Source organism: Phacochoerus africanus, chromosome 2 (genome assembly GCF_016906955.1).
Source record: "Phacochoerus africanus isolate WHEZ1 chromosome 2, ROS_Pafr_v1, whole genome shotgun sequence".
Taxonomy (NCBI): domain Eukaryota; kingdom Metazoa; phylum Chordata; class Mammalia; order Artiodactyla; family Suidae; genus Phacochoerus; species Phacochoerus africanus.
In genome coordinates, this window is record NC_062545.1 from 264379708 (window position 1) to 264406416 (window position 26709).

At 50.5% G+C, this 26709-nt stretch overlaps 1 protein-coding gene across 1 annotated transcript; it reads left to right on the plus strand.

The window, feature by feature from the left end:
* On the plus strand, window positions 1-26709 carry PTGS1 (prostaglandin-endoperoxide synthase 1). Its single transcript, XM_047768334.1, has 11 exons — window positions 1-86; window positions 179-268; window positions 6946-7062; window positions 7460-7600; window positions 8213-8356; window positions 11889-12070; window positions 12182-12265; window positions 14761-15007; window positions 18557-18843; window positions 23980-24127; window positions 25615-26709. Exons 1-11 carry the CDS (start codon window positions 80-82, stop codon window positions 25968-25970), a joined length of 1803 nt encoding a protein of 600 aa, XP_047624290.1. The 5' UTR covers window positions 1-79; the 3' UTR covers window positions 25971-26709.

Genomic DNA, 26709 nt, shown 5'->3' on the forward strand with positions numbered 1-26709 from the left:
CCAGAGCTCCGGGGCAGAGTTAGAAACTCACCCAGGGAGCTGGCAGTCTGTATCCCGCACCCATCAGCCGCCCTGCACCATGAGCCGTAAGTCTGGCCCGGGTGCCCCCAGAATCCCCTTTGCCTCCCGGTGGAGCCTTGAATGCCAGGCTCAGCCCTTCATTTCTCTCCCTCTACAGTGCGGAGTCTCTCGCTGTGGTTCCCGCTGCTTCTGCTGCTGCTGCCGCCACCCCCGGCCCTGCCCGAGGACCCCCGGGCGCCTGCACCGGGTAGGCAGCCCTTTCCTACCCCGGAGGAGCCCTGAGTCCTGCGTCCCTTGCCTGGCCCCTCACCCAGGGTCCCCTCTCCCTCCGGCGGGCCCAGCTTCCCCTTTCTGTTCGCGGTGTCTGGGAGCGGGGAGAGGGCTGAGTGTGTAGGTGAGACCCGGGCTCTCCGCAGACCCTTGGTGCGTGTGTGTGTGTGTGTGTGTGTGTGTGTGTGTGTGTCCTTGTCCAGGACGCCGCAGGCTTCTTTTTTTTGGGGGGGGGGAGGGCAGACTGGGATTTTTTGCTGGCTTTGGGAAAAGGGACAGCCCCTCTCCAGCCGCCTCACTGTTCTGGGCCCCCAGCGTCCAAGCCGACTCTGGCCCCAACAGTCTCGCTGTTTCCCCCTTCCGGCCCCTTGTGGAGGAACCAGCAGGCGCCCAGGGGAAGGCGGCTGGCGAGGTCTCTTTGTCCAGCCTCTAACCTTCTGGGACCCTTCCAAATTCCCAGGCTCTCCCATGGTGAGGACCCTGGGTACACCCATCATTCCATGAAGAGGGATGGTTTGCTTCCCCTGAGGTTTAAGTCCTCACCTGTGAGGTCCCCACTGGCCAGATGTGTTAACTGAGGCTCACCTAAGAGCTGTACCCTCTCAAGCTTGCACAGAACGTGGTGGGCTCAGGGTTGCGCTTGGCTCTGTCTGATTCTAGGCACTTTGCAGGGTCTTTCCCACAGAGGGTGCTCCGTGCCCTCTTCTCCCTCAACCAATGGACCCTGGTTGCATCACCCCAGAAATGATGGGGAAAGTCAGATCGTGTAAAATTCCACCACCCCTGCCCCCTACCACACATGTACCAGGTTCCAGGTGAAGGAATGCAGCTCCTCCCTCGACCACCCCCTTCCCCCAGGTTATTGCTTGTGTGTGTGTGTGTGTGTACTAGGTCTGGACAGAGCTTCCTTCACCACTAGCTGTGTGAGCCATCCCTCTCCGGGTCTCCGTTTCCTGTCTGCAAAATGGGGACAAGAGACAGTAGGAGGGGGTGGGGAGCTGAGCTTTTGCTTGCAATGCTCAGAGGAGAGAGGGAGCGTTATCTACATGCACTGGGAAGGGGACCAGGTTTGCTGGAGGAGGGGGTTCGAGAAGCTGGCATTTGGGGAAGCCAAGGGGCAGAGGGAGGGTGCTCTAGGCAAGAGTTTGAGTATGAACAAAGATCTGGTTTGTGGGAAGAAGAGGAGGAAGTCTTATATGGCCAGCAGTTTATAGTTAACAAAACCCGGCTGTGAGCATCTATGTTGTTGGTGCTCATAAGAGTCCTCCTAGGGAGATGTTAGTCCCATTCTACAGATGGGAACGCTGAGGCCCAGACGGGTGAGCCCATTTATCTGAGACCCTGGTAGGAGAGCCAGGGCTGAGCGGGCTGCCCCAGGGACCCCTTTTGTTAGCCCCTGGGTCAGCCCGGCACTTCCTCCCATGCTCTACTCAGTTCCATCCAGGCCCCCAGGGTACCTCAGAGCTCACCAGTGCCTGGAGAGCTATGGTCTCTGCCATTTTGCCTTTAGCTTTTCCTTATCTTTATATTGTGTTTAAAAAGTATATATATATATATATATATTTTAAACTCCACAAACAATCCCTGGGGATTGTTAGTCTTTGACTGGAGCCTGGAGACACAGAGTTGGAAGGATCTCGCAGTCTGATAGAGAAGATAGAAATGCCAACATGTTGTCATCCAAGGGGGTCAAGCCCATAACTGAGGGAAGCACAGGGGTGGGGATGGGGAGTGCGGGGCTCAGGGGACAGTTACCTCTCAAGTGTGAGGAATTGAGGGGGGCTTCTTGGAGGTGGTGACATTTGACCTGGCCCCTGAAGGAGGTGGTGAGTGTGGGGGGGATACTGTGAGGTTTTACCTTGAAACTCTGTAAAGGATCTTTTAGGCAGAAGCAAGGGCACTAGCTAAAGCCTAAGATTCTGAGCTGTGGAAGCAGACAGGAGCCCAGGGAGCAGTGGGACAAGAGGCAGGTGCTGGTCGGTAGGGCCTTTGGATGCAGAGTGAGGAGAGGGACTTGAGCCTGGGACTTGGAGTATAATTGGGAGCAGAGGAGTGAGATGGGGTGGATGACTTGGAGGTGAGACTGGAGACAGGGAGACCATTGAAGCTGTTGCAAGGGTCAAGGAAAGACCAGAGGACAAGCTGGGTGTGGGAGCAGAAAGTTTGGGCCGCCTTTCCATTTCCAAGTCTATGGGTGAACTGAGGTCCCAGATGCCTGGACAGCTAGGGGAGGCATCAGCCCTGGGACGCCTAAGCCTGTGTTTTGTTCCCAGGGCTGCAGTAGAGGCCAAGCCCGCATTAGATTTGGGCTGCAGACTCACCTGGGGGCAGATTGCTTCCGCTTTTCCTGTGATGGCGGAGTCTGTGATGGAGTCTGGCTTAGAGGATAAAGCTGTGTCAGGGGATCTCTAATGCTCAAGTTCATCCCTTCCAGCTCCTGAAGTTGGCTTTGTGCTCTCTCCTTGGCTAGGATGGGGCATGACCTAGCAGCCAGAGCTTCATGCCAGGTGGAGGGCCTGAGGCCAGCTAACCAAGGCAGGTGGGGCAGGAGGCCAGCCTATGCCAAGGTCTCCTATCTGCAGCACCAGCTGGGTCTGCGGGCTGGGAGGGGGCTTCCTCTCCAGCTGGGCTGTTCTAGCTGTTGGGTTTGGTGCAGTGGGGCCTGGCCAATGGCTGCTGCCCTAGCTGGGTGTAGGGGCTGGGGCCTGGGTCTGGCTGGCCAGGGCCCTTTTTTTCTCTCTTTGGCTGCCAAACCCCTGAAGCTTCTCTAAATATTATTCTTAGGGAGTTTCAGTCCAGCCTCTTTAATGGGCCCTCTTGATGCCTGTTGGCTCTGTCTCTCAGAGGACTTGGTTTTCCCTCACTGTGCCTGGAGCCCTGACTCCTGGGCGGGGGGACATTTCCTTGCCAGGTCCTCAGAAAGTTCTGGAGCCAGGCAGTCCTGGACAGTCCTCGTCTGTGGGAATGTGTGCAGAGTGGGCATGCTGATCAAGCCACCTCTAGGGTAGCTTGAAGACTCAGTGAGAACAAGCCGCTAGGTTCTCTGCTGATGGGGCAGGGGGATCGTATTGATGTGAATAATGGAGATAGTTGGAAATGGACCGGCTCTCCCCAGAGTCGAGAAGAAGGGGAGGCAGAGAGCAAGGTTTCCTTAGAGCCTGTCCACTCCATCCCTTTCCTGGAAACCACTGCAAAGTAAGGCTCAGAGGGAGAAAGGTACTTGCCCAAGGACACACAGCCAATAGAGAGCAGGTGTTCTGATACATCCATACCCAGCACCTGCTTGATGCCTGGCCCTGTGCTTGGTGTGGGAGCTCAAGGCTTGTCAGACTCTGTGCCTGCACCTCCCCAGTTGTCTTTCCTAATGGTTTATGGGGACAGGAAAGCATGCAGAATTTAAGTTAGACTGAAGGAAGGTCTTCCTTTGTGAATAATTCGCAGAGCTCTGGTTGTGGCAGGGCGTGATGCTCCCTCTGGGGTCCTGGCTTCATTCAGTCAGGATTTTCAGGTCTGCCTTGAAGGAAGGGTGACAAGCCTCCCTCACCTGGGGTCCTCCCCAGCCTAGGGAGCAGAGTGACTCTCCCTTGTCATCCTTTCCCCAGATCCAGGTGCCTCCAGGAGGAGGAAGGGAGGGGAAGAGAAGGGAGTTCAAGTCTGAGTTCGGCAACTTTGAAGCGGTTGGGGGGGCTTGGGTGAGTTCCCCTGTAGGGGGTGGGGCTGGGGGGGGAGGCTCACCCACTCCCTCGGGATACTGAGTATATAAAGGTGAGGTGGATACCCAAGGTTGGAGCGGTCAGCGAGCGCCCTGATTGTGACAGTCCAGCGGTGGTCGGGCTCAGCTGGTGGGGGTGGGCATGGGTTGGGGAGCAGCACCCAGTCTCCTCTCGACTACCCTGACACGCTGGGGCTGCCAGCAGCAGCTGAGGTCCTTGCTGGGGTGAACTTTTCTTGCCCTGGACAGCTGGTGTTTATGCAAAGATCATGGGGGAGGAGGAGTCTGGGAGGGAGGGAACCCCCCCACGCCCAAGCGCCCAGACTGGCATCTGGGGCGGGAGGCTGTGCTGCCTGCTGCGCACGACAGGAAGCCCTCAGGCCAGACTTCAGAGCCAGCAGCTGAGGGCTGGAGATGAGAGTCTCCTTGGCCAAGGTTGGGGTGGCCGGTCTCCTCGATTCATTGTACATCCCACAAACATTTGTTCAGCTCTGGCCACCACATCTGGATCCCCTGGGCGGCTAGAACCAGGCCCTGGGTTGAGCCCCAGCTGTGTGCAAGGCTGCCATGAAGGAGGAGACAGTCAGGGAAAAAGCCCTTTCTCTTGGAGGCTTGGGGTGGAGGCGAAGGTGTGGCCGGGGCTACAGAGAGCAGAGGAGTGTGGACCGTTAGGGGAAGTTTTCAGGTGGAGGTGGAGGGTCAGGTGGACTTGGAGGGCATTGTCCAGGGAGGAGCCGCAGCCTGGGGAAAGGAAGGAGCCGAGCTTTGGGCTTTGGGGCTCTGGGATGGGCTGCCACAGAACAAGCTGTAAGGAGCTCTTGCATTTCTTTCGGGATCCCTGCTGTGGGAGGGATGGAGAAACAGCCCAGGAAAGCGCTGGGCCTCAGCCCCTGTGCCCACCGAGTAGTGGGACTGATCTGTCGATGACCAGGGACCTAATGTGCCAGGGTGGGGAACAGGGCAGTGTGGGACCGCAGGAGCTCCTGGGCAGAAAACTGCAGTGCCCGCTCAGGAGGGATCACTGAGGAGAATTCCAGACCCCTGACCCAGCCCCCAGGGCTGGTCCTCCGAGTTTCTGGGCCTGTGGCTGTGAGAGGGGGAGGCGGGTCCTGCCAGGCCCCTGCCCTGGTCTGCCTGTGTTGGTCTGATAAGGCCTTTTTGTCCAGACTTCTTCCGGCTGGTTCCTCCCTTTTACACCCTTTAGGGGCCACAGAGATGCTATTGTGAGGCCCTGGGGAGTTGCCAGGGCTTAAGCAAAACTATTTGCATGTGGAGTTCCCCTTGTGGCACAGTGGAAATGAATCCAACTAGGAACCATGAGGTTGCGGGTTCGATCCCTGGCCTTGCTCAGTGGGTTACAGATCTGGCATTGCTGTGAGCTGTGGTGTAGGTCACAGACATGGCTCCGGAGTTGCTGTGGCTGTGGCACAGGCTGGCAGCTGTAGCTCCGATTTGACCCCTAGCCTGGGAACCTCCATATTCCCAATGGTGTGGCCCTAAAAGGACAAAAAGATAAAAAACAACAACAACAACAAAAAAACAACCCAAAATTATTTGCGTGATTCTTATAATCTTCTTCAAGTTGACTCAGGCGCACATGTATGTGTATTGGTGGTACTGGGAGCCCTCTTTGAGGTGGGGGCCAGGAGGACCCTGCTGTCCAGGCCCCATGCTGCGAAGTGAGGAGACCTACACCCACAGGGGGGTGTCCTCTGATCATGGCATCCTGGGGTGACTTCCTGGGCTCCTAGCACCCTTTGCTGCCCTCTTGAATCCCTATAATCAGTTGCAAAGAATCAGAGTAACGTTGGCTCTGAGCCCAGATAAGGAAGTGTGTTTGCAGAAGGGATCTGGTATTTCCTTTGCAAGGCTGGGGAAGGAGCAGCTGCCAGAAGCCAGGCGTCCGGGGTCTGCAGCAGGCCTGACTCTGTTCCATTATCTTGGCCAAGTTGCCACCCCTCCCTGAGACTCAAATGAGCTCTGAGTGAACGAGCTCCAGGGAGTCTCTGACCTTGCTGGTGGAGAATCACTGAATCAGGGCAGATTCGAGCATGGGATCTGTGGTGGGGAGATCTGGGTTAGACACCAGGAGGGACTTCCTGGTGGGGGTTTCTCCAGACGGAGGCAGGGTTGGTGCCAGAGCTCCACTCAGCCTCTCAGGAGAGTTTTCTGGCCACATCTCTCCTGTTTCCATGGTCCCTGACCTCCCTCATGATCCAAAAGCTGACTCTGCTCTGATGGGGACCATGGGTGGGTCTATCAGCAACAAGACCTCGGACGCCCCTCAAACCCATGCTTTGTCCAAGGGTTCTGGGAAACCTCTGCCCTTGGCCTTCACTGCTGAGGGGTAGAAAAGAAGGGACAAGCCATTGGTCTGGGTGACGCATCTGGGTTTCCCCTCGCCTGGTCTCAGTTTCCCCATCTGCCTATAAGTGGGCGTTGTGATACCTGTTCTTCCTTCCCTTCTGCAAAAATAGAGGATGGTGGGCAACTTTAGCTTCCTAGTGTCTAGGTGCCCAGAGGCTAGGGATTTGTCCGAGAACCCTTATCCTTGTCCCTTTTCTGAACACTACAAACCCTGCCCTTGGTGCTGGCTTGGGCTCTGACTTCGCAGAAAGTGGATGCTCTAGAAGCCTGTGGCTGCAGTGTCTTATCAGCTTTCTCCTAGCCTTTGATGTCACAGCCTGGGGCCTCTTCTCTTGTCCCACTTCAGTGGCAGCAGGGAGGGAGGGGGGACTTCCCCTGGTGGCCTGATGTGGGCGAGACTGGAAACAGAAGGGCCAGGGACCTTCTGGTTATAGCTGTGGGGGACAGAGCGGACCCCTAGGGGCTGCACGGAAGTGCAGTAAGTTAGCACAGAGTTGTGACTGGAGTCCCTGCCCGGGGCCCCAACAAGAGCTCACCCTGGAGTGGTCTCTGATCTCTCTGTTTCTCTCCTACAGTGAACCCCTGTTGTTACTATCCATGCCAGCACCAGGGTATCTGTGTCCGCTTTGGCCTTGACCGCTACCAGTGTGACTGCACCCGCACGGGCTACTCCGGCCCCAACTGCACCATCCGTGAGCTGGGCCTCCAGTCCCCACTCCTTCTCCCCTGGGCTCATCCCCCAAGACACCTACTTCCTACCCTTCTCTCTGGCTGGGACCCCTGCTCCCTTTCTTTGCCTGCCTTTGACCTCTGACATGACCCCTGACCTGGCTTCAGCACAAGCCGTCACTCCTGGCCAGCTCAGTCCATGTGCCTCTGGGCTCTGTGGTGAGTCTTCACCACCCAGGCCTGACCTCAGGGACCTCGTTCTCTGGTCCTGGCCCCTGTCCTCACGTCTGGTTCTGGCTCTGTCATGTGTCATCACTCCCAAGGTTCTGTCCTGACCTGTCCCAGTCCCCATCTTCCACCCTGGCTGTTCCTTGGTCCTGCCAAGGGGGCCCAACTGAGCGGCTCCCACTGCCCCCGCAGCTGAGCTGTGGACCTGGCTCCGGACTTCTTTGCGGCCCAGCCCCTCTTTCTTCCACTTCCTGCTGACACATGGGCGCTGGTTCTGGGAGTTTGTCAATGCCACCTTCATCCGCGACATGCTCATGCGCCTGGTACTCACAGGTGGGTGGTGGGCAGGACCCCCTAATCCAGGGGAGCAAGAAATCCTGCCAGTTCTGGGAATCCTTGGCATCTGATAAGGGCAGAGGTGGTGGTGGGTGGACTCTAGGATGCCAGATTTAGAAAGCTCAACTCGGAGTTCCCATTGTGGCGAAGCAGAAACAAATCCGACTAGTAACCATGAGGTTGCTGGTTCGATCCCTGGCCTTGCTCAGAGGGTTAAAGATCCGGCATTGCTGTGAGCTGTGGTGTAGGTTGCAGATGTGGCTTGGATCCTGCATTGCTGGGGCGTAGGCTAGAAGCTGTAGCTCTGATTTGACCCCTAGCCTGGGAACCTCCATATACCTTGGGTGTGGCCCTAAAAAAAAAAAAAAAGCATAAATAAATAACTCAACTCAACAGGTTCGCTCCCCGGCCCTGTGGGTTAAGGATCTGGCAGCTATGCATACATTGCTGCTGTGGCTCGGATTCCACCCCCGGCCCTGGGAATTTCCATACACTGTGGGTGCGGCCATAAAAAATGAAAAGATAAAAAGTTCAACCCAAGAAGAGGTGGGGAAGGGGGTGTAACTGGGGGCAAGAACCCCCTGGTCACAATTATTTTCTCCTGTGCAGTGCGTTCCAACCTTATCCCCAGCCCCCCCACCTACAACACGGCACACGACTACATCAGCTGGGAGTCCTTCTCCAATGTGAGCTACTACACGCGAATTCTGCCCTCTGTGCCCCAAGACTGCCCCACGCCCATGGGGACCAAAGGTAATGGTGATGGAATGAGGGGGTTGGGCCCAGGGATCACAGGAAATGCTTGGTTCTTTGCGAAAATGCAGGCAGAAGAGCTATTACTGACCCATCTCACAGATGGGTAGACCAAGGCAAGATGTATGCATATCCAGAACCAGGGATGAGGATAGAAAGAGGTTGTGGACGGTCTCGCCTGGGGTCAGTGACAGCGTCAGACTAGTGCTTCCACATTTCCAAGGTGCTTCTTTGCCTGAAGCTTGTCTACTGAATGGCTGGAATCCTGCTGGCATGGGGGTGACTTGAAGTGGAGGAAGGAAGTAATAGTGTGCTATTTATTGGGTGCAAACTCTGAGTTTGGTTCTTTTTGTGTGTGTGTGCCTTTTAGGGCCACACCAGAGGCAAATGGAAGTTCCAAGGCTAGGTGTCAAATCAGAGCTACAGCTGTTGGCCTACGCCATAGCCACAGCAATGTGGGATCTGAGCCGTATCTGAAACCTACACCACAGCTCACAGCAACACCGGATCCCCGACCGACTGAATGAGGCCAGGGATTGAACTTGCATCCTCATGGATACTAGTCAGAATCGTTTCTGCTGCACCACAATGGGAACTCCTGTATTTGGTTCTTTACTGATGTAAACAGTCTTATGTGCTTCATCAGCGCAGTTTACATACAGGCAGATTTTTTCTTTAGTTTCCCAAGACCCCTCTTGGTTTCGTTGGCAGGGGTCTTCCTCCCAAGGCTTTCTTCCCAATACACTGTTGATTGTCCCCAAAACTGGTGGTTTACTCAATGTAGATACATCACTTCAGCTTCAAGTACCCTGGGGTACAAAAGCAGTATTGGTCCACCACTGCTGTCACTTCAGTTCCCACCACATGGTGGCGCTATTGAGCACGGGTCCTGTGCAACCTAGTGGCTGTGTGCTTTTGCAGGTTCAGAACCTTACAAGCGCAACAGTGTCCTTAGATGGGCTGCAAGGGCACTACTTTGATGGCTTGCATGTTTGATGACTCACACATGTAGCTACCATTCCTAAAGCATGACCATTCTGCCAGGATAGCTGGGTCTCACAGAGGCTCTGGACTCGGCCAACACTTTGTTGGAAGGAGTCCTCGCTCCGTCTCAATCTGAGTGACGATCCAAGTTATGGGGTGCAGACCACTCCTGCCAACTCCCCTTTTGGTAAGTTCCTATTGGGGTGTTTGATGACCTTTTCTGCTACAGGAAACCAGTCAGCCGTTTCAATCCGAAGAGCTAGCTATTGACACTGAGCCTCATTGGATCAAGTCATCTGACATTGAGTTAATGAAGGAAGGCCTCTCAGTGCTTATTTTCATAAGGACAGACACTTGCTTCAAGATGACTTGTTTTTACCCCACGCATAGAAAAAAAGGCATCATTTAAAATAGGTTGGCGAGGGAGTTCCTGTTGTGGCGCTACAGAAACGAATCCAACTAGTATTCACAAGGACGTGAGTTCAATCTCTGGCCTCGCTCAGTGGGTCGGGGATCTGGCATTGCTGTGGCTGTGGTGTAGGCTGGAAGCTGTAGCTCTGATTCAACCCCTAGCCTGGGAACTTCCATATGCTGTGGGTGCAGCCCTAAAAAGAAAAAAAAGTAGGTTGGCAAAGTTAGACAGAGAAAGACAGATATCATATGCTATCACTTAAATGTGGAATCTAATACAAATGATACAAAAGAACTTATTTATAAAACAGAAACAAACGCACAGATTTTAGGGTTACCATAGGTGAAACCATCGTGGGGGAGGGAAAATTCGGAGGGTGGAAATAACATAAACACACTACTGTATAAAACAGATGATTAACAAGAACCTACTGTATAACACAGGAAAATCTACTTAATAGTTTGTAATAGCCTATATGGGAAGAAAGAATGGATATATGTATATGTATGACTGATTCACTTTACTGTACACCTGAACAAAGCAACACTGTAAGTCAACTATACTCTAATAAAATTAAATAAAAAAAATAGGTTGGCAAACTCCAGCCCACAGGTCAATCCAGCCCACCCCCTGTTTTGCATATAAAGCTTCACTGGAACACAGTCACATTCATTAAGTATCACCCGTGGCTGCTTTCCTGCTGCATCAGCAAAGCTGAGTAGCTGTGACAGAGATCCTATGTTGGCAATGTCTAAATATTGACTATCTGGACTTTTACAGAAAAAGTTCACTGACCTTTGGTTTAAAAGATTCCAACTCACCAATTCTCTGTCATGCTTACATAATCTCACGCACTCCCAAATCCATTGCATAAAATAGGTACCACTTGCCCTGCTTTATAGATAAAGAAATTAAGGCTCAGAGAGATACCTACACCTCAGCTCACAGCAACACCAGATCCCCCACTGAACAAGGCCAGGGATTGAACTCACATTCTTGTGGATGCTAGTAGGATTTGTTTCTGCGCACCCTTGCCAACCTATTTTAAATGATGCCTTTTTTCTATGCCTGGGGTAAAGACAAGTTATTTTATTTATTTATTTTTTGTCTTTTGTCTTTTTAGGGCCAAACCTGCAGCATATGGAGATTCTTAGGCTAGAGGTCTAATCAGAGCTGTAACTGCCGGCCTACACCACAGCCACAGCAATGCAGGATCTGAGCTGCATCTGTGACCTGCACCACAGTTCGAAGCAACGCTGGATCCTTAACCCACTGAGCGAGGCCAGGGCTTGAACCCTCAGCCCCATGGTGTCTAGTTGGATTTGTTTCCACTATCCCACGATGGGAACTCCAAAGACAAGTCATCTTGAAGCAAGTGTCTGTCATTATGAAAATAAGCACTTGAGAGGCCTTCCTTCATTAGCTCAATGTCACATGACATGATACCCAATAGACTAACTCTTTGGATTGAAAATGGCGGGCTGGTTTCCTGTAGCAGGAAAGGTCATGTTCATACAATTAGGAGATGACAACCCATTTCAAACACAGGCTACCTTGCTCCAGGGTCAGGGAGTTCTGTTATTTGTTGGTTCTTTTCTTTCCTTTTCTTCCTTCCTTCCTTCCTTCCTTCCTCCCTCCCTCCCTCCCTTCCTTCCTCCTTCCTTCCTTCCTTCCTTTCTTCCTTTCTTTCTTTCCTTCCTTCCTTCTTTCCTTCTTTCCTTCTCTCTTTCTCTCTTTCTTTCTCTTTCCGTTAACTTGTACAAAGTAGCGGACATAAGTGAAAGGAGCATGAGAGGAAACATACATGAGAGGAAAGTGTAATGAACCCCTGTGTATTCATCTCTGGTTCAAGATTTGTCCAAAACTTTCCAGTGTTATTTCATCTATCCCCTCTCACCTTATTTTCCATGGAATTTTGAAAGCAAATTCTGAATATCATGCCATGTCAGCCATTCATACTTCCAAGGCCTTTCAGTAGAGAAGGTGCCAGGGGCCATCTGGAGGAAGGGAGGTGGTCCCAAAGAGGCCACCTTGGACTTCCTGCATGGACCAGTTTGGTCTGGCAGCCCAGAAGGCCCTGGGGCAGGAAGACCCAGACAGGAGATAGCTGCTGCTCTTTCTCACCTCCCCCACCAGGGAAGAAGCAGTTGCCAGATGCTGAACTCCTGAGCCGTCGCTTCCTACTCCGGAGGACGTTCATACCTGACCCCCAGGGCGCCAACCTCATGTTTGCCTTCTTTGCCCAACACTTCACCCACCAGTTCTTCAAGACTTCTGGCAAGATGGGTCCTGGCTTCACCAAGGCGTTGGGCCACGGGGTGAGTACCTAGCAGGGGCTCAAGACTTCTCTGGGTTGCACTTGGCCCATGAGGGTTGTGGCCAGTGGGGCAGGACCTGGGGATCTGAGCAGACCCTCTCTCTGTCTTCAGGTAGACCTCGGCCACATTTATGGAGACAATCTGGAACGTCAGTATCACCTGCGGCTCTTTAAGGATGGGAAACTCAAGTACCAGGTAGCACCAGGCCTGGGGATTGGGTGTTGGGAAGGGCCTTCCATGGTCTTCTCTTGGCAGAGGCTGTTGGTGGGGGGCCTCGGTGGTGTCCTGAGATGGCCAGCCGCAGGAGCTGGAGGACTGTGGGAAGAGGAGGGACCATAAACCCTGTGAGAAGGTATCAGGCAAGAGAAGCAGACGAGGAGCAGAGTCATGTTCTCCTGGGAAGAGGATTTCGGGCTCAATAGATGGACATTTCCAGCCTGCAGTTATTCATTTAATGATTCCACTACCATGTGCCCAGCACAGGTGAGCAGTGGCCATGATTGTTATGGGCCCTGCCCTCCAGCTACCCAGGGACCACGGATGTAAACACTAGGATGCTAGTTCCATGAGGACTTTTTGTGTGAACTTGCACTGTCCAGTAGTGCTAGAGCCATAGAGAAAATTATTCTATGCCCTCAAATCCACTCCATAAAATAGGTATCATTTGCCCTATTTTATAGATATGAGCCATGGAGGTAATTAAAATTTTTCTGTGGCCACCTTAAAAAAGATAAAATTAATTTTAACGTTTTTTATTTAACCCAGTAGATCCAGAATATTATTTTACCATGTAGTCCACACAAAAATTATTAATAAACTATCTGTTTTTGTGCTAACTCTTCAAAATCTGATCTGTAACTCATCACACTTACAGCACATCTCAATTTGGGTGCCCAACTTTCAGTGGAGATGCCTGATCTGTATTTAGAATTCATAAAATTTACAGTTGAAAAGTAGATCCACCTGCCCAAGATGTTCTAAGCTTAAAGACTTTCCAATAGCTGAGGGATCTGTTTTAAAAATTAAATCTAAAGGAAATAAAATTAAAAATCCAGTTCTTCATTCATATTTGTAGTGTTCCGTAGCTGCTTGTGGCTAGTGGCTGTCATATTGGACCAAGCAATCTCAACAGACAAAAACCAAGATAAGAAGTTCACTGCTGGAGTTCCTGTGGTGGTTCAGTGGTAACAAACCCAACTAGTATCCAGGAGGACCCAGGTTCAATCCCTGGCTCTGCTCAGTGGGTTAAGGATCCAGTGTGGCCATGAGCTGCAGTGTAGGTTGCAGCCATGAACTGTGGTGTAGGTTGCAGATGTAGCTCGGATCTGGTGTTGCTGTGGCTTTGGGAGTGGCTAGCAGCTGCAGTTCCAATTTGACCTCTAGCCTGGGAACTTCCATATGTCACAGGTGTGGCCCTAAAAAAAAGAAGAAGAAGTTTACTGCTGAATTTTTTGGGCTAAGAATAGTATTTGGCCTATGATAGGTCCTCATGTATATTTATAGACTGAATGAAGAAACTGCCATATGATTAATTATACTTGCAACAGCTGCCACCAGGGAGAAACCATGAGAGTGTTCAGAGGATGGGGAAGGAAGGCTTCTTTAGGAAGCATGAATAAACTGAGTTGCGTGAAGGATGAGAAAGAGTTCAGGAGGCCAAGAAGGGGACAGGGCTGTCCAGCTTGGCAGAACAGGGGAGAGGGGAAGCTGCTTGGGTGATTTTGAAGGAGTGAAATGAGGAGAGCGTTGCTGGACACCCGAGTGATTCCTGATGCGTATGGATCGTGTTAAGGACCTCTGATCCTCTGATTTTTTTTTTCCCTTTTTTTCTCTTTTGTCATTTTAGGACCACACCCGTGGCATGTGGAGGTTCCAGGCTAGTGGTCAAATCAGAGCTGTGGCCCACTGGCCTACACCACAGCCACAGCAATGCAGGATCAGAGCCGTGTCTGTGACCTACACCACAGTTCATGACAATGCCAGATCCTTAACCCAGTGATCAAGGCCAGGGATCGAACACATGTCCTCATGGATACTAGCCGGGTTCGTTAACCACTGAGCCACGTCAGGAGCTCCAGGACCTCTGATTTCTGCCAGGAGCAGAGAGAAGACTTGGAAGGGTTTTAAGCTGGGGTGGGATGCTGGATTGCGGTGTTTTTTTTTTTTTTTTTGTCTTTTTGCCATTTCTAGGCTCCCTCAGCATATGGATGTTCCCAGGCTAGGGGTCGAATCGGAGCTGTAGCTGCTGGTCTAGGCAAGAGCCACAGCAAAGCGGGATCCGAGCCGCCTTTGCAACCCACACTGCAGCTCACGGCAACGCCAGATCCTTAACCCACTGAGCGAGGCCAGGGATGGAATCCACAACCTCATGGTTCCTAGTCGGATTCGTTAACCACTGCGCCATGATGGAAACTCCTGGATTGGGGTATTTTAAAGGGTTGCTCTGGCCGAAGAGCTGAGAATAGACTGTCTGGGTTAAGGAGCTGCTTACTAGGGGAGTCAGGATGGAAGATGAAGGTGGCTTGGAAGAGGGTGGTGGCAGTGGGGAGAGAGAAAGGGCCTCACTTTAAGGAAGCTTTGGGACATGGTTAGGGAGTCAGGGCAGCTGGAAGGACAAGTGGGAGGGTGTCAGTTGTGCAGGTGCAGGCGCCCTGCCCCCTCCCAGGTTCCTAGATGGCCCCATCCCACAGGTGCTGAATGGAGAGATGTATCCGCCGTCGGTGGAAGAGGCACCAGTGCTGATGCACTATCCCCGGGGCGTCCCACCTCGGAGCCAGATGGCCATGGGCCAGGAGGTGTTTGGGCTGCTTCCTGGGCTCATGCTCTATGCCACCCTCTGGCTGCGCGAGCACAACCGTGTGTGTGACCTGCTGAAGGCTGAGCACCCCACCTGGGGCGACGAGCAGCTCTTCCAGACCGCCCGCCTCATCCTCATCGGTGAGGACTATGAACCGGCCACATCCTAGGAGGCCACACGGGGTGTCCTCCTAGGGTGGGGGATTGGGTAGGGGAGTTGTGGTGGGGGGAGGGTGTGAGGAGAGAGAGTAGGATCCTGGCTCTTCTGCTTCCCAGCTTTAAGAATGAGAGCAGAAGACCAAAAAAAAAAAAAAAAAAATTAAGTTACATGAAAAAAAGGAGTTCCCATCGTGGCACAGCGGAAACAAATCCGACTAGGAACCATGAGGTTGTGGGTTCAATCCTTGGGCTCGCTCCGTGGGTTAAGGATTCTGCGTTGCCCGTGACCTACTGTGGTGTAGGTCACAGATGTGGCTCGGATCTGGCATTGCTGTGGCTCTGGCGTAGGCTGGCAGCTACAGCTCCGATTAAACCCCTAACCTGGGAACCTCCATATGCTGCAGGTGCGGCCCTCAAAAAGACCAAAAAAAAAAAAAAAAAGAGAGAGAGAGAGAGAGAGAGAGAGAGCAGAGCCTTCCCCTATGTGAGCCTCGCTTTTCAGATCTATACGTTGGGAATAATGATGGTTGTAAGGATTTGTCGAGATGATGGATGGGAAAGTGCTGAGCACATATAGGCCTTCAGAAAGTGGAGAGCTGTGATAGTTGATTATTCGCTGGGTGACTGGCAGCAAATCTGATTAGCCACCCCGAATCTCAGTTTCCCCATTGTATCACACCCAGGAGCGCTCAGTGACATCCTCAGCAAGTACAGGTCAAACCCCAGCTTGCCCAGCCTTCAGGAATCCTTATATTTCTCACCCTGCATGCATCTGCCTTCCTGAAGGTTGGTAGCTTCTGGGTGACTCAGGGACAAGATATTTTTGTGTCCCCTACGGGGGCGATCTGCAGCTTAAAATGTCAGATGGTTTCCTGCCTGGGAGCTTGGCCCCTGACAGCCTGTCCAGACGGTACTCACTCTGAATCACCAGTGAGCCCCCCTGCCCCCGCCTCTGGGCATCCCTGGGCATGGCTGTTCCCAATTATAGTGCCCCATTCCCTGGAGCCTAGAAGAGCCATGCGGCAGAGATAGGAACATCCTAAGGGATGAGAAGGGGCTGGTTCTGAAGTCCCAGTATGGCAGAGAATTTGATCAGAGAGGGCAAGTCTGTGTCTGCAGGCTGCCCAGCATGCTGACTAGTAATGAAGCTGTGACCAAAGGCAGGACTCTTAGGACCCTGCACCTCTAGTGCTTCACTTAACCCCCCACGAGAGCCTTATGACCCACATCTGGTTATCCTTGCTGTGGAAATTAGGATGCAGAGAGGAATTCTCCAAGGCCGTTCAGTGGAGGGAGATTTGGAGCAGGTCTGACTGCCACTAAAGTTGACGTTGTGTCCACCGCGTCATGAGGGGAGTGCCTTCCTGAGTGGGCAGGGGCTGCAAGGCGTAGTCTAATCCTCTGTGACGTTCGAGTAGGCGAAGGGGGGGTGGGATTCTCCTCTCACAACTACACATAGTGTTCCCACTTCTACACATGCTGACCTTCTCTCTTATGCCAGGCTCCATGCCAAGAGTTCAGATGCATTGTCCATGCCTCCCAACGACCCTGTGACTATTGTTATACTGACCTTAATATATCTTACTTTATTTTTAGCCTTTTTAGGGCCACACCTGCGGCATATGGAGGTTCCCAAGCGAGGGGTGGAATCGCAGCTATAGCCGCTGGCCTACACCACAGCCACATTGCTGCTGAGCCATGACAGGAACTCCTATACCAATGTTAGTATCATACACATTTTATAGACAAGTGGCATGAGGTACAGAAATAGTAACACAGCCCAAGCTCAGGTGGCTAGAAATGGTGAAGCCATGCAGTTGCCGCCATGGTGCTGTGGGTTAAGAATCTGACGATAGTCGCTTGGGTTGCTATGGAGCCGCGGGTTCCATCCCCGGCCGGGTGCAGTGGGTTAAAGGATCCGGCGATGCTGAAGCTGCAACTCAGATGATTCAATACCTGGCTCCAGGAACTTCCATATACTGTGGGTGTGGCCATCAAAAAAATGAGAAATGCTGAAGCCAGGAGTTAGACCCAGGTCTGCTGATTGCAGTTCCAGTGGCTCCAGGTCAGTGTGCTAAACACCAACTTGTCTAGTGGCTCACTGGCCAAAGTATCGGTTTCTTCTGATACCCAGTTGACCGATTTTCATTTTATCTTGGAATGTTCAGTTTATTTCTTCCCTGGCTTTTTGCTTTGTAGCTGCCCGAGGGGGCAGAGGAAAAAAAATCTATTTCTAAGAATTTGATACATAGGAAGATATGAGGATTATATTTGGGACTGGATTCACTTTTGTCTTCAGTGTCCCTCGTTTGCTGCTGCAGTTTTTATTTTTTATTTTTATTTATTTATTTTTTTATCTTTCAAAAATTGTATTTGTTATGGTTGATTTACAGTATTCTGTCAATTTCTGCTGTACAGCAAAGTGACCTAGTTATACATATTTACACATTCTTTTTCTCATGTTATCCTCCATCATGCTCCATCATGAGTGACTAGATATAGTTCCCTGTGCTATACAGCAGGATCTCACTGCTTATCCACTCAATGCAATAGTTTGCATCTACTAACCCCAGACTCCCCATCCATCCCTCTCCCTCCCCCTCCCCCCTGGCGACCACAAGTCTGTCCTCCATGTCCATGAGTTTATATCTTTTCTGTAGATGGGTTCATTTGTGCCATAGATTAGATTCCAGATATAACTGATATCATGTGGTATTTGTCTTTTATCTTAACTTTTTTGTGTGTCTTTTTTGTTGTCTTTTCTAGGTTCCCAGGCTAGGGGTGTAATCAGAGCTATAGCCACTGGCCTACGCCACAGCTACAGCAACTCAGGATCCGAACCGCATCTTCGGCTTACACCACAGCTCATGACAATGCCAGATCCTTAACCCACTGAGCGAGGCCAGGGATCGAACCTGCAACTTCATCGTTCCTAGTTGGATTCATTAACCATTGAGCCATGACGGGAACTCCTTATCTTATTATTATTATTTTAAAAAATTTTTTGGCTGCTCTGTGGCATATGAAGTTCCTGGGCCAGGGATCAGATCTGAGCTGCAGTTGTGGCTTATGCTGGACTCTTTAACCCACTGTGCTGGTCTGGGCATGGAATCTGTGTTCTAGTGCTGCAGAGACATCACCTATCCTATTGAGTCACAGCAGGAACTCCTCTGTCTGCCCATCTTTTGTGGCCTCTGCAGCCTCTCTTAATGGCTTGTGGGAAGGGGGTCACCCAGGGGTCACCAAACCCATCTTCGGATCCTTCCTTTGCATATCCTGCTCAGCTGGGCCTGCGACTTCTGCATGGAATGCAGGGCAGCAGGAGACTCTTGTCTTGGACATCCATGCAGCCTGAGACAGAAAGTTCCAGTCTCAGTTCCTGTGATAAAATGAAAGTGGCCAAATACAGTGAAATAACCATTACAACCATAAAGAAGCCAAAGCCAGCCCTTTCCACAAATGGGCTCCCTCCCCGAACCCAGTGGCTGAATCACCGCGCTCTGCTGACTGCTTCCCCATCCTCTGTCCCAGGGGAGACCATCAAGATCGTGATTGAGGAGTACGTGCAGCAGCTGAGCGGCTACTTCCTGCAGCTCAAGTTTGACCCGGAGCTGCTGTTCGGCGCCCAGTTCCAGTACCGCAACCGCATCGCCGTGGAGTTCAACCAGCTGTACCACTGGCACCCGCTCATGCCCAACTCCTTCAGGGTGGGCCCCCAGGACTACAGCTATGAGCAGTTCCTCTTCAACACCTCCATGCTGGTGGACTATGGGGTCGAGGCCCTGGTGGACGCCTTCTCGCGCCAGATCGCGGGCCGGGTGAGTCTCAGAGGAGCGTGGGGAGGGCAGCTGGGCTCTGGGATCCGAATCCCAGTTTCTGTGAAAGGGGGAGAGGGTCACCCCTCCAGGGTGGTGGTGATCCTTCCTTCCTTGCGTCTCTTGTTCTTCCGTTCATTCAGCAGTAGCAGGTGTTACGGCAGGTGCCGGGCGTGTAGTGGAGGACATGGTCACATGGTCTTTGGGTCCTTGTATTTTTGACTGTTCACTGTAGAAAGGAACAGTGGTCATGTGACAGCTCACGTTATTTGGGCACTTACTATGCGTGAGGCTCTGTGCTGGGGCTTTTCTGATGTTATTAGATTTGTAAGAGCAGGTCCAGAACCACAATACAGAGAGCCCACAGTGCTCTGGGGAGCCAGAGAGGGGCTTCTGGTGGAGAGCTGAGGCCTGTGGATGAGGAAATGATGTTGAATCTGGGAGCCGAAGGCTGGACAGGGCTCTCCCAGGGCGAGTGGTGGTGTTCATGGCAAGGGACAGTAGTGTTCCAGGTGGAGGGGACACCATGGCAAGGGCCCAGGGGCCAGAGGGCAGGCAGTTTGAGGACCAGGAAGACATTTGGGGTGTGGCCATCTATGTGAAAGCACCTGCACATAGTAGGTCTTTATTAAGTTATAAGGCTCTCTTATGGGCTGAATCGCCCCCTGACGCAAGTTCCCATGTCAAAAGTCCTATCCTCCAGATCCTCAGCGTGTGACTGTATTTGGAGACAGGGGTATTTACAGTTAATTAAGGTTGATGGGGTCATTGGGTGGGCCCTACTGTGACAGGTGTCCTTATAAGAAGAGGAGATGAGGTTATGGACGTGCAGAGGGGAAGACATAGGGAGAAGGCAGCCTGTCCACAAGCCAGGGAGAGAGGCCTACGAAGGAACCCCTCACTGCTGACACCTTGGTCTTGGACTTCAGGCCCCCAGATCTGTGAGGCAATGTATTTCTATCGTTTAAGGCACCCAGCATCATATGTCCTTTTCCCTTGGGATTTCTGACTTAACTCCCTCCTAAATATGCCCTTCCTCATGTTTGGAAGCTTCCATCTCCTTCATCCCAGCTCCCCTCATCCCCTGCCTCTCTCTAATCCTCCTCCGTAAGCCCTGTGGGGAAGTTGTGGCACCACATGAATTTAGGTTTCCTCCTGGTCATTTGACTGCAGTTAGCATATGCTCCCACAAATGCGGAGCTGCTGTCTGGTTCATGGCCTCCATTCTGTGTGGTGACACAACACATGAACAGAGACACTAGCCTTTGTATGGGGCTGTATGGTTTCCAGAGAATTTTTTTTCTTTTCTTTCTTCTTTCTTTCTTTCTTTTTATTTATTTATTTATTTATTTATTTTTTTGGTCTTTTTTTTTTTTTTTTGCTATTTCTTTGGGCCACTCCCACGGCATATGGAGGTTCCCAGGCTAGGGGTCGAATCGGAGCTGTAGCCACTGGCCTATGCCAGAGCCACAGCAACGCTGGATACGAGCCACGTCTGCAACCTATACCACAGCTCACGGCAACGCCAGATCGTTTAACCCACTGAGCAAGCGCAGGGACTGAACCCACAACCTCATGGTTCCTAGTCAGATTCGTTAACCACTGCACCACGACGGGAACTCCTCTTTCTTTCTTTCTTCTTTAGGGATTTCTTTCTTTTTTCTCTTCTTTCTTCTTTCTTTTCTTTCTTTCTTTCTTTTCTTTCTTTCTTTCTTTCGTCTTCCTTCCTTCCGTCCTTCCTTCCTTCCTTCCTTCCTTCCTTCCTTCCTTTCTTTCTTTTCTTTCTTTCTTTCTTTCTTTCTTTCTTTCTTTCTTTCTTTCTTTCTTTCTTCCTTTCTTTCTTCCTTCCTTCCTTCCTTTCTTCCTTTCTTCCTTTCTTTTTTCTTCTTCTTCCTTTTGTCTTTTTAGGGCCGTTCCTGCCGCATATGGAAGTTCCCAGGCTAGGAAACTGAAGCTGCAGCTGCTGGCCTACGCCACAGCCATAGCAACATCAGATCTGAGCCGTGCCTGTGACCTACACAGAGCTCATGGCAACACTGGATCCTTAACCTACTCAGTGAGGCCAGGGATGGAACCTGAATCCTCATGGATACTAGTCGGATTTGTTTCCACTCAGCCACGATAGGAACTCCCTCCAAAGAATTTTCAGGTGATGGCCATGGTGACATGTGGGAAAAACCCTGGTGTTTTCTGGTAGTGGGTGGAAGGAGCGAGTTTGATGCTCAGGATACCCATGAGTGTGAGAAGTGGTAAAACAGGGCTTCCCCTGATTATCACCTCGAGAGGTCACATCTGGGGGTCACCACATGACCAGCACTGTGCCAACTGCTTTGCATTCTTTATCGTGATCATTTCACCACAGCCATATCAGCTGTCTGCTTCTGCCTTCCTCATTTTTGCATATGATGAAACAGACACTTAGCTTCAGTTGATTTGCCTATGGTCACTATATTTGTTTTCTAGGGCTGCAGAAGGACCACAAAGTAGCGGGCTTTAAGCAGTAGAAATTCATTCTTTCACAGCTGTGGAGACTAGAAGTCCATAATGAAATTGTCAATAGGCCATGTTCTTGCTAAGCCTCCAGGGGAGGGTCTGTCACTGCCTTTCCCTCAGCTTCTGGTGGTTGACAATCTTTGGGGCTACTTGGCTTGTAGAAGCATCACTTGCACATGGTGTTCACCCTATGTGTTTCCTCTATTTTTTTTTTTTTGCTTTATAGGAGCTGCACCTGTGGCATATGGAAATTTCCAGGCTAGGGGTCAAATTGGAGCTACAGCTGCCAGCCTATGCCACAGCCACAGGAATGTAGGATCTGAGCCATATCTGGGATCTACACCACAGCTCATGGCAACACCAGATCCATAACCCACTGAGGGAGGCCAGGGATTGAACCCGAATCCTCATGGATACTAGTTGAGTTTGTAACCCCCTGAGCCACAATGGGAACTCCTGTGTTTCCTCTTTTTTATTAGGACACCAGTCATTGAATTTGGGCACACCCTAATGGAGTATGATCTTAATTACATCCATTTCCAAATAAGGTCCTGTTCACAGGTGCGGGGGTTTAGGTCTTCAACTTATCTTGACACATGCAAGTCAACCCACAACAGCCCCACAGCTTGTAAATGGTTCCGCGGAGATTGGCACCAGCCTTTGCAGGCTTTGCCCCAAGATGTATGATTTCACCCAACTATACTTTTCCTCTTTTTCACTCAATTGTCCTTGTTTTACCCAAAGAGAACTCTTTTTTTTTTTTTTGGCTTTATAAATGCTTTTTATTTTTACTTTTTTAAATTACTCAATGAATGTTATTATATTTATAGTTGTACAACAGTCTTCACAACCCAGTTTTATAGCATTTCTATCCCAAACCCCAGGCACATCCCTCCAGTCCCCAACATGTCTCATTTGGAAACCATTAGTTTTTCAAAGTCTGTGAGTCACTATCTGCTCTGCAAAGAAGTTCATTATGGCCGTTTTTTAGATTCCGCATGTAAGTGAGAGCATATGATGTTGGTGTCTCACTGTCTGGCTAACTTCACTTAGCATGATAATTTCTAGGTCTATCCATGTTGCTGCAAATGCTGTTATTTCTTTCCTTTTAATGTCTGAGTAATATTCCATTGTGTATATGTACCACATCTTCTCTATTCACTCCTATGTCAGTGGATATATAGGTTGTTTCCATGTCTTGACTATTGTCTATAGTGCTGCAATGAACATTGGAGTACATGTGTCTTTTCGAGTCATGGTTTTCTCTGGATAGATGCCCAGGAGTGGGATTGCTGGATCAAATGATAATTCTATTTTTATTTTTTTGAGGAGTCTCCATACTGTTTTCCACAGTGGTTGCACTGATTTACATTCCTACCAACAGTGTAATGGGGTTCCCTTTTCTCCACACCCTCTCCAGCATTTATTGTTTGTAGACTTTTTGATGATGGCCATTCTGGCTGGTGTGAGGTGGTACCTCATAGCGGTTTTGATTTGTATTTTTCTAATAATGAGTGATGTTGAACATCTTTTCATGTATTTTTTGGCCATCAGAACTCTTTCTTTAGCATTATCAATTCACCTTAGGCAATAGAGCTTTCTTTTAGACAAGTGCTCCATAATGGTTATGAATCAGATTTTTTTCTTCTGGAGGCTTCATCTCACCAGCTTACCTGCACTTTGAACCCCATTTCACCCCCTTTATGGGATATATTTTACCACCCTTTGGTCTTGGAGTAAAACTCCAAGTTGAGTTAAACTAAATTTATTTATATATTATAGTTTTCCTGGCAAGATTTTAACTCCATCCCTGCTAGTATATGATAGTTCCTCTCCCAGGAAGCTGGGAAGAGGGAAGGAGAAACAGATGTAGTCCCCTGCAAAGGTGGCTTTATCTGCTTTGACTTGATACTCTGTTTCTCTTTCCTAGTGTTGGCCCTTTACCAGGGGTTCCATTTTTAACTGAACTACATGCTCAGAAAGTTATGTGTAATCTCAGTACAGAGAATGGAAAGCAACAGAAATAGGTTCCTTAGCAGGATCCTTTAAGGGATGAAACATCTTTGTTCTATGATAAGAACTGATTTGGAGGGTGACTGAAACATGTCAGTTCTGCCAGGTATAATTTAAAAAACATCTCAGGAAAGCCATCACATTTGGATCCCTCGAGCTAATATTCGTACATCCGTTTCCAGCACTTGAAAGCTCAGAAACCTTTCTGCCTTTTATTTCTGGATCTGAAATGCCAGCCCTCTGCTTGAGCTCTTGACTGTGGCCATATTGGCCATCTCTTTTGTAGAGACCTAGTTGCCGAACCTAATAGTTCCAGAGTCTTCCTCGACAGGATGTTGGTGGGGCCAGGGGGTGGAGTTCTCCCCTAATTCAAAGGGCTGGGGAACCGTGTGTCTGGTGAGTCATGGGAGAAGTCCTCCTGGCTCACTCCACACTCTAATGATGAGGAGGCTGAGACTCAGGGGAGGTGGTGTCTGAGAAAGCCTGGCACTGCAAAACTGGGGCCAGGTTCTTAGTGTGTTGGCTGCTAGGCTGAGCCATACTTTCTGCTCAGGAAAGACTCCTGACCTGAAGTTCTTCTTCAGGACGATGTGGCCTGGTTCTCAGACCACAGTGGTGTTTCTCTCTTGGCAGATCGGTGGGGGTAGGAACATGGACCACCACGTCTTGCATGTGGCCGTGGGGCTCATCAAGGACTCGCGAGAGCTGCGCCTACAGCCCTTCAATGAGTACCGCAAGCGGTTTGGCCTGAAGCCCTACACTTCCTTCCAGGAGCTCACAGGTGAGCAGCTGTTTCCTGGCCTCAGTTCCTGCCCTCAAGGGACTTTGTGCGAAAGTGAAAGAGACATCGAGGAAACAGAACATGGCAAGCCGGTGGCTGGCGCATGAGGAGTGAGGGAGCATGGTGCCAGGGGTGGTGAGGGATGGCAAAGCCCTCCCCTTGGAGAGAGAGGGGTGACTTCTCAGCTGGGTTGGAAGGATAAAGAGAGATTTTCCAGGTGAAGAATAGAGGGAAGAACCTTCTAGGTGGAGGAATAGAAAGTACAAAGGCACAGGAGTCAAAAAGAATGAGCCTATACAGGGGAACAGCCATCAGTGTGGCTGGAGCAAGAGGCTTCTGTGCAGGAAGAAGGTGGAGGCTAGTGAGAGGAGGCTGGCTCACATTGTGTGGAGTCTTGGGTTCCATGCTGTGATTTGGGGTTTTATCCTGACTAGTGGTTCCTAAATCCCATTTATAGACCAGCTACCTAAGAATCACCTAGGAAACTAATTAAAAATATCAAATCCTGGAGAGTTTCCTGGTAGTCTAGTGGTTAGGTTTTAGTACTTTCACTACTTCAACCCAGGTTCAGTCCTTGATCTGGGAGCTGAGATCCCACATCAAGCCCTTGCATGCCATGGCAAAAACAAAAACAAAAACACCAAATCCTAGATGTCTCTCCGAGATTCTGATTCAGTAGGTCAAGTGATACCCAAAACTCTCTATGTGTATGTATATGTGTGTGCATATATATGTATATGCATGTATATGAACATGTATGTATATATATAACAAATGTATATTTATGTATATATAGATATATATTTGTTGTAGTTCAGGATCCCCAGTTGTTGGGCAGCCAACTTTGGGAACCTTTGTTACAGACAAGAGGGAGCCCCTGAAAGATTCCGACCAGGCTGTGACATGACCCTGTCTGTGTACTAGTGTCCTAGGGAGGGTGGATTTGAAGAAATGGGGAAGCTTGATGTGTCTCCCACAACAGTCCAGAGGGACAGAAAGAACCCTGTCCTTAAATATCTGTGCGAACTTGGACCAGGGCCATGCCATCTCTGAGCTCCAGCAGAATGCAGGGTCTTAGACTAGGATAAGGCCTTGAAACCTGCCTGGGAAGGACCCAAGATGGGTAGCATCTCCTTGTTGTAACAATCAGGTAATTAGGGCACAGGGAAGTGGAGCGAGTTGCTCAAGGTCATAAGCTGTTTGGTGGCAGATCCAGGCCCTCAACTCCGTCTGCAGTTTGAGTTCCTTCCCTAGATGCAGCCCTGGAGCAGAGCCAGATTTTAGGGCATGTGCTTATTTGCTCCAGTCGCTCCTCTGAAGTCCTTTAGCCTCTCTAGAAAAAGGTGGTTCTAGTATGTTCCTCCTGGAAAAATAAACAATTGGGACCTACTCAAACTTCAAAGTTTCTGCACAGCATAGAATGTTCCTCCTGAGATTAACTTGGTGGGTGGCATCACGATTGTGACTCTGCCTTCTTCCCCTTGTAGGAGAGAAGGAGATGGCGGCTGAGTTGGAGGAGCTATATGGAGACATCGATGCCTTGGAGTTCTACCCAGGGCTGCTTCTCGAGAAGTGCCTCCCAAACTCCATCTTTGGGGAGAGTATGATAGAAATTGGGGCCCCCTTTTCCCTTAAGGGCCTCTTAGGGAATCCCATCTGTTCCCCTCAGTACTGGAAGGCGAGCACGTTTGGCGGCGAGATGGGCTTCAATCTTGTCAAGACGGCCACACTGAGGAAGCTGGTTTGCCTCAACACCAAGACTTGTCCCTATGTTGCCTTCCGAGTGCCGGACCCGCGCCAGGAGGATGGGCCTGGTGTGGAGCGGCCGTCCACAGAGCTCTGAGGGGGTATGGCAACAGCATTCTGGATAGGAGGACTCCATGATCGTCTTTCCAGAATGCTGAGGCCGGGGTCGATAGTCTTAACTGGGTTTCCGGTTTGGCATCGAGAGCGTCAGAGTGGACACTTAGAACTCTGGGTCTCTTATCCGTGATCTGGAACATGGTGGTCTTGCTTGGTGTTCAAGAAATGCTGAATTCTTGGTTAGCCATCCAGAATGAACACTGGGCTCCTGGTTGACCACCTAGAGTGTCAGGTTGTAGACTGATCTGGAACACAGGCATTCTAAAATATGGGACTCCTGATGAAATGATCTAGAATGTTTGGGGGCTCGTAGCTTGCATTCTAGAATTTCTGGGTGGCCTTCCAGAGCACTGACTTTCTGATTGGCAATTCAGAATGTTGTGTTCCTGGTTGCTGATCCAGAACAGTGGCTGGTGTACTGGATTGGTCCTGATCCGAATGTCTGGAGTGTTGATCCATTTTCCTGTTCAGTGGGACATCCGCAGAGCAGGAGAATCTGATGTCTAATGAGAATGCATTGCCTGAATCTGTGCCTGCATGGAGGCGGCAAGGGAGCAGTATTCTTTTGGAACCCCAACCAAGACCCTGGTCTGAGGATATGGAGGGAACAGGTGGCTTTTTCCGGGCCATTGGTTGGAAGCCACCAGAGCTCTGTCCCCATCCAGGGCTCAATTCATGGCAGCTGTTATTCATGAAGCTAATAAAATTCTTTTTCCAAA

Excerpts from the sequence above, each read along its gene's own strand:
- PTGS1 (XM_047768334.1), top strand. Across the intron at positions 7,601-8,212 it reads CATGCGCCTGGTACTCACAG|TGCGTTCCAACCTTATCCCC; the intron begins GTGGGTGGTGGG and ends TCTCCTGTGCAG. Across the intron at positions 24,128-25,614 it reads TTCCTTCCAGGAGCTCACAG|GAGAGAAGGAGATGGCGGCT; the intron begins GTGAGCAGCTGT and ends TTCCCCTTGTAG.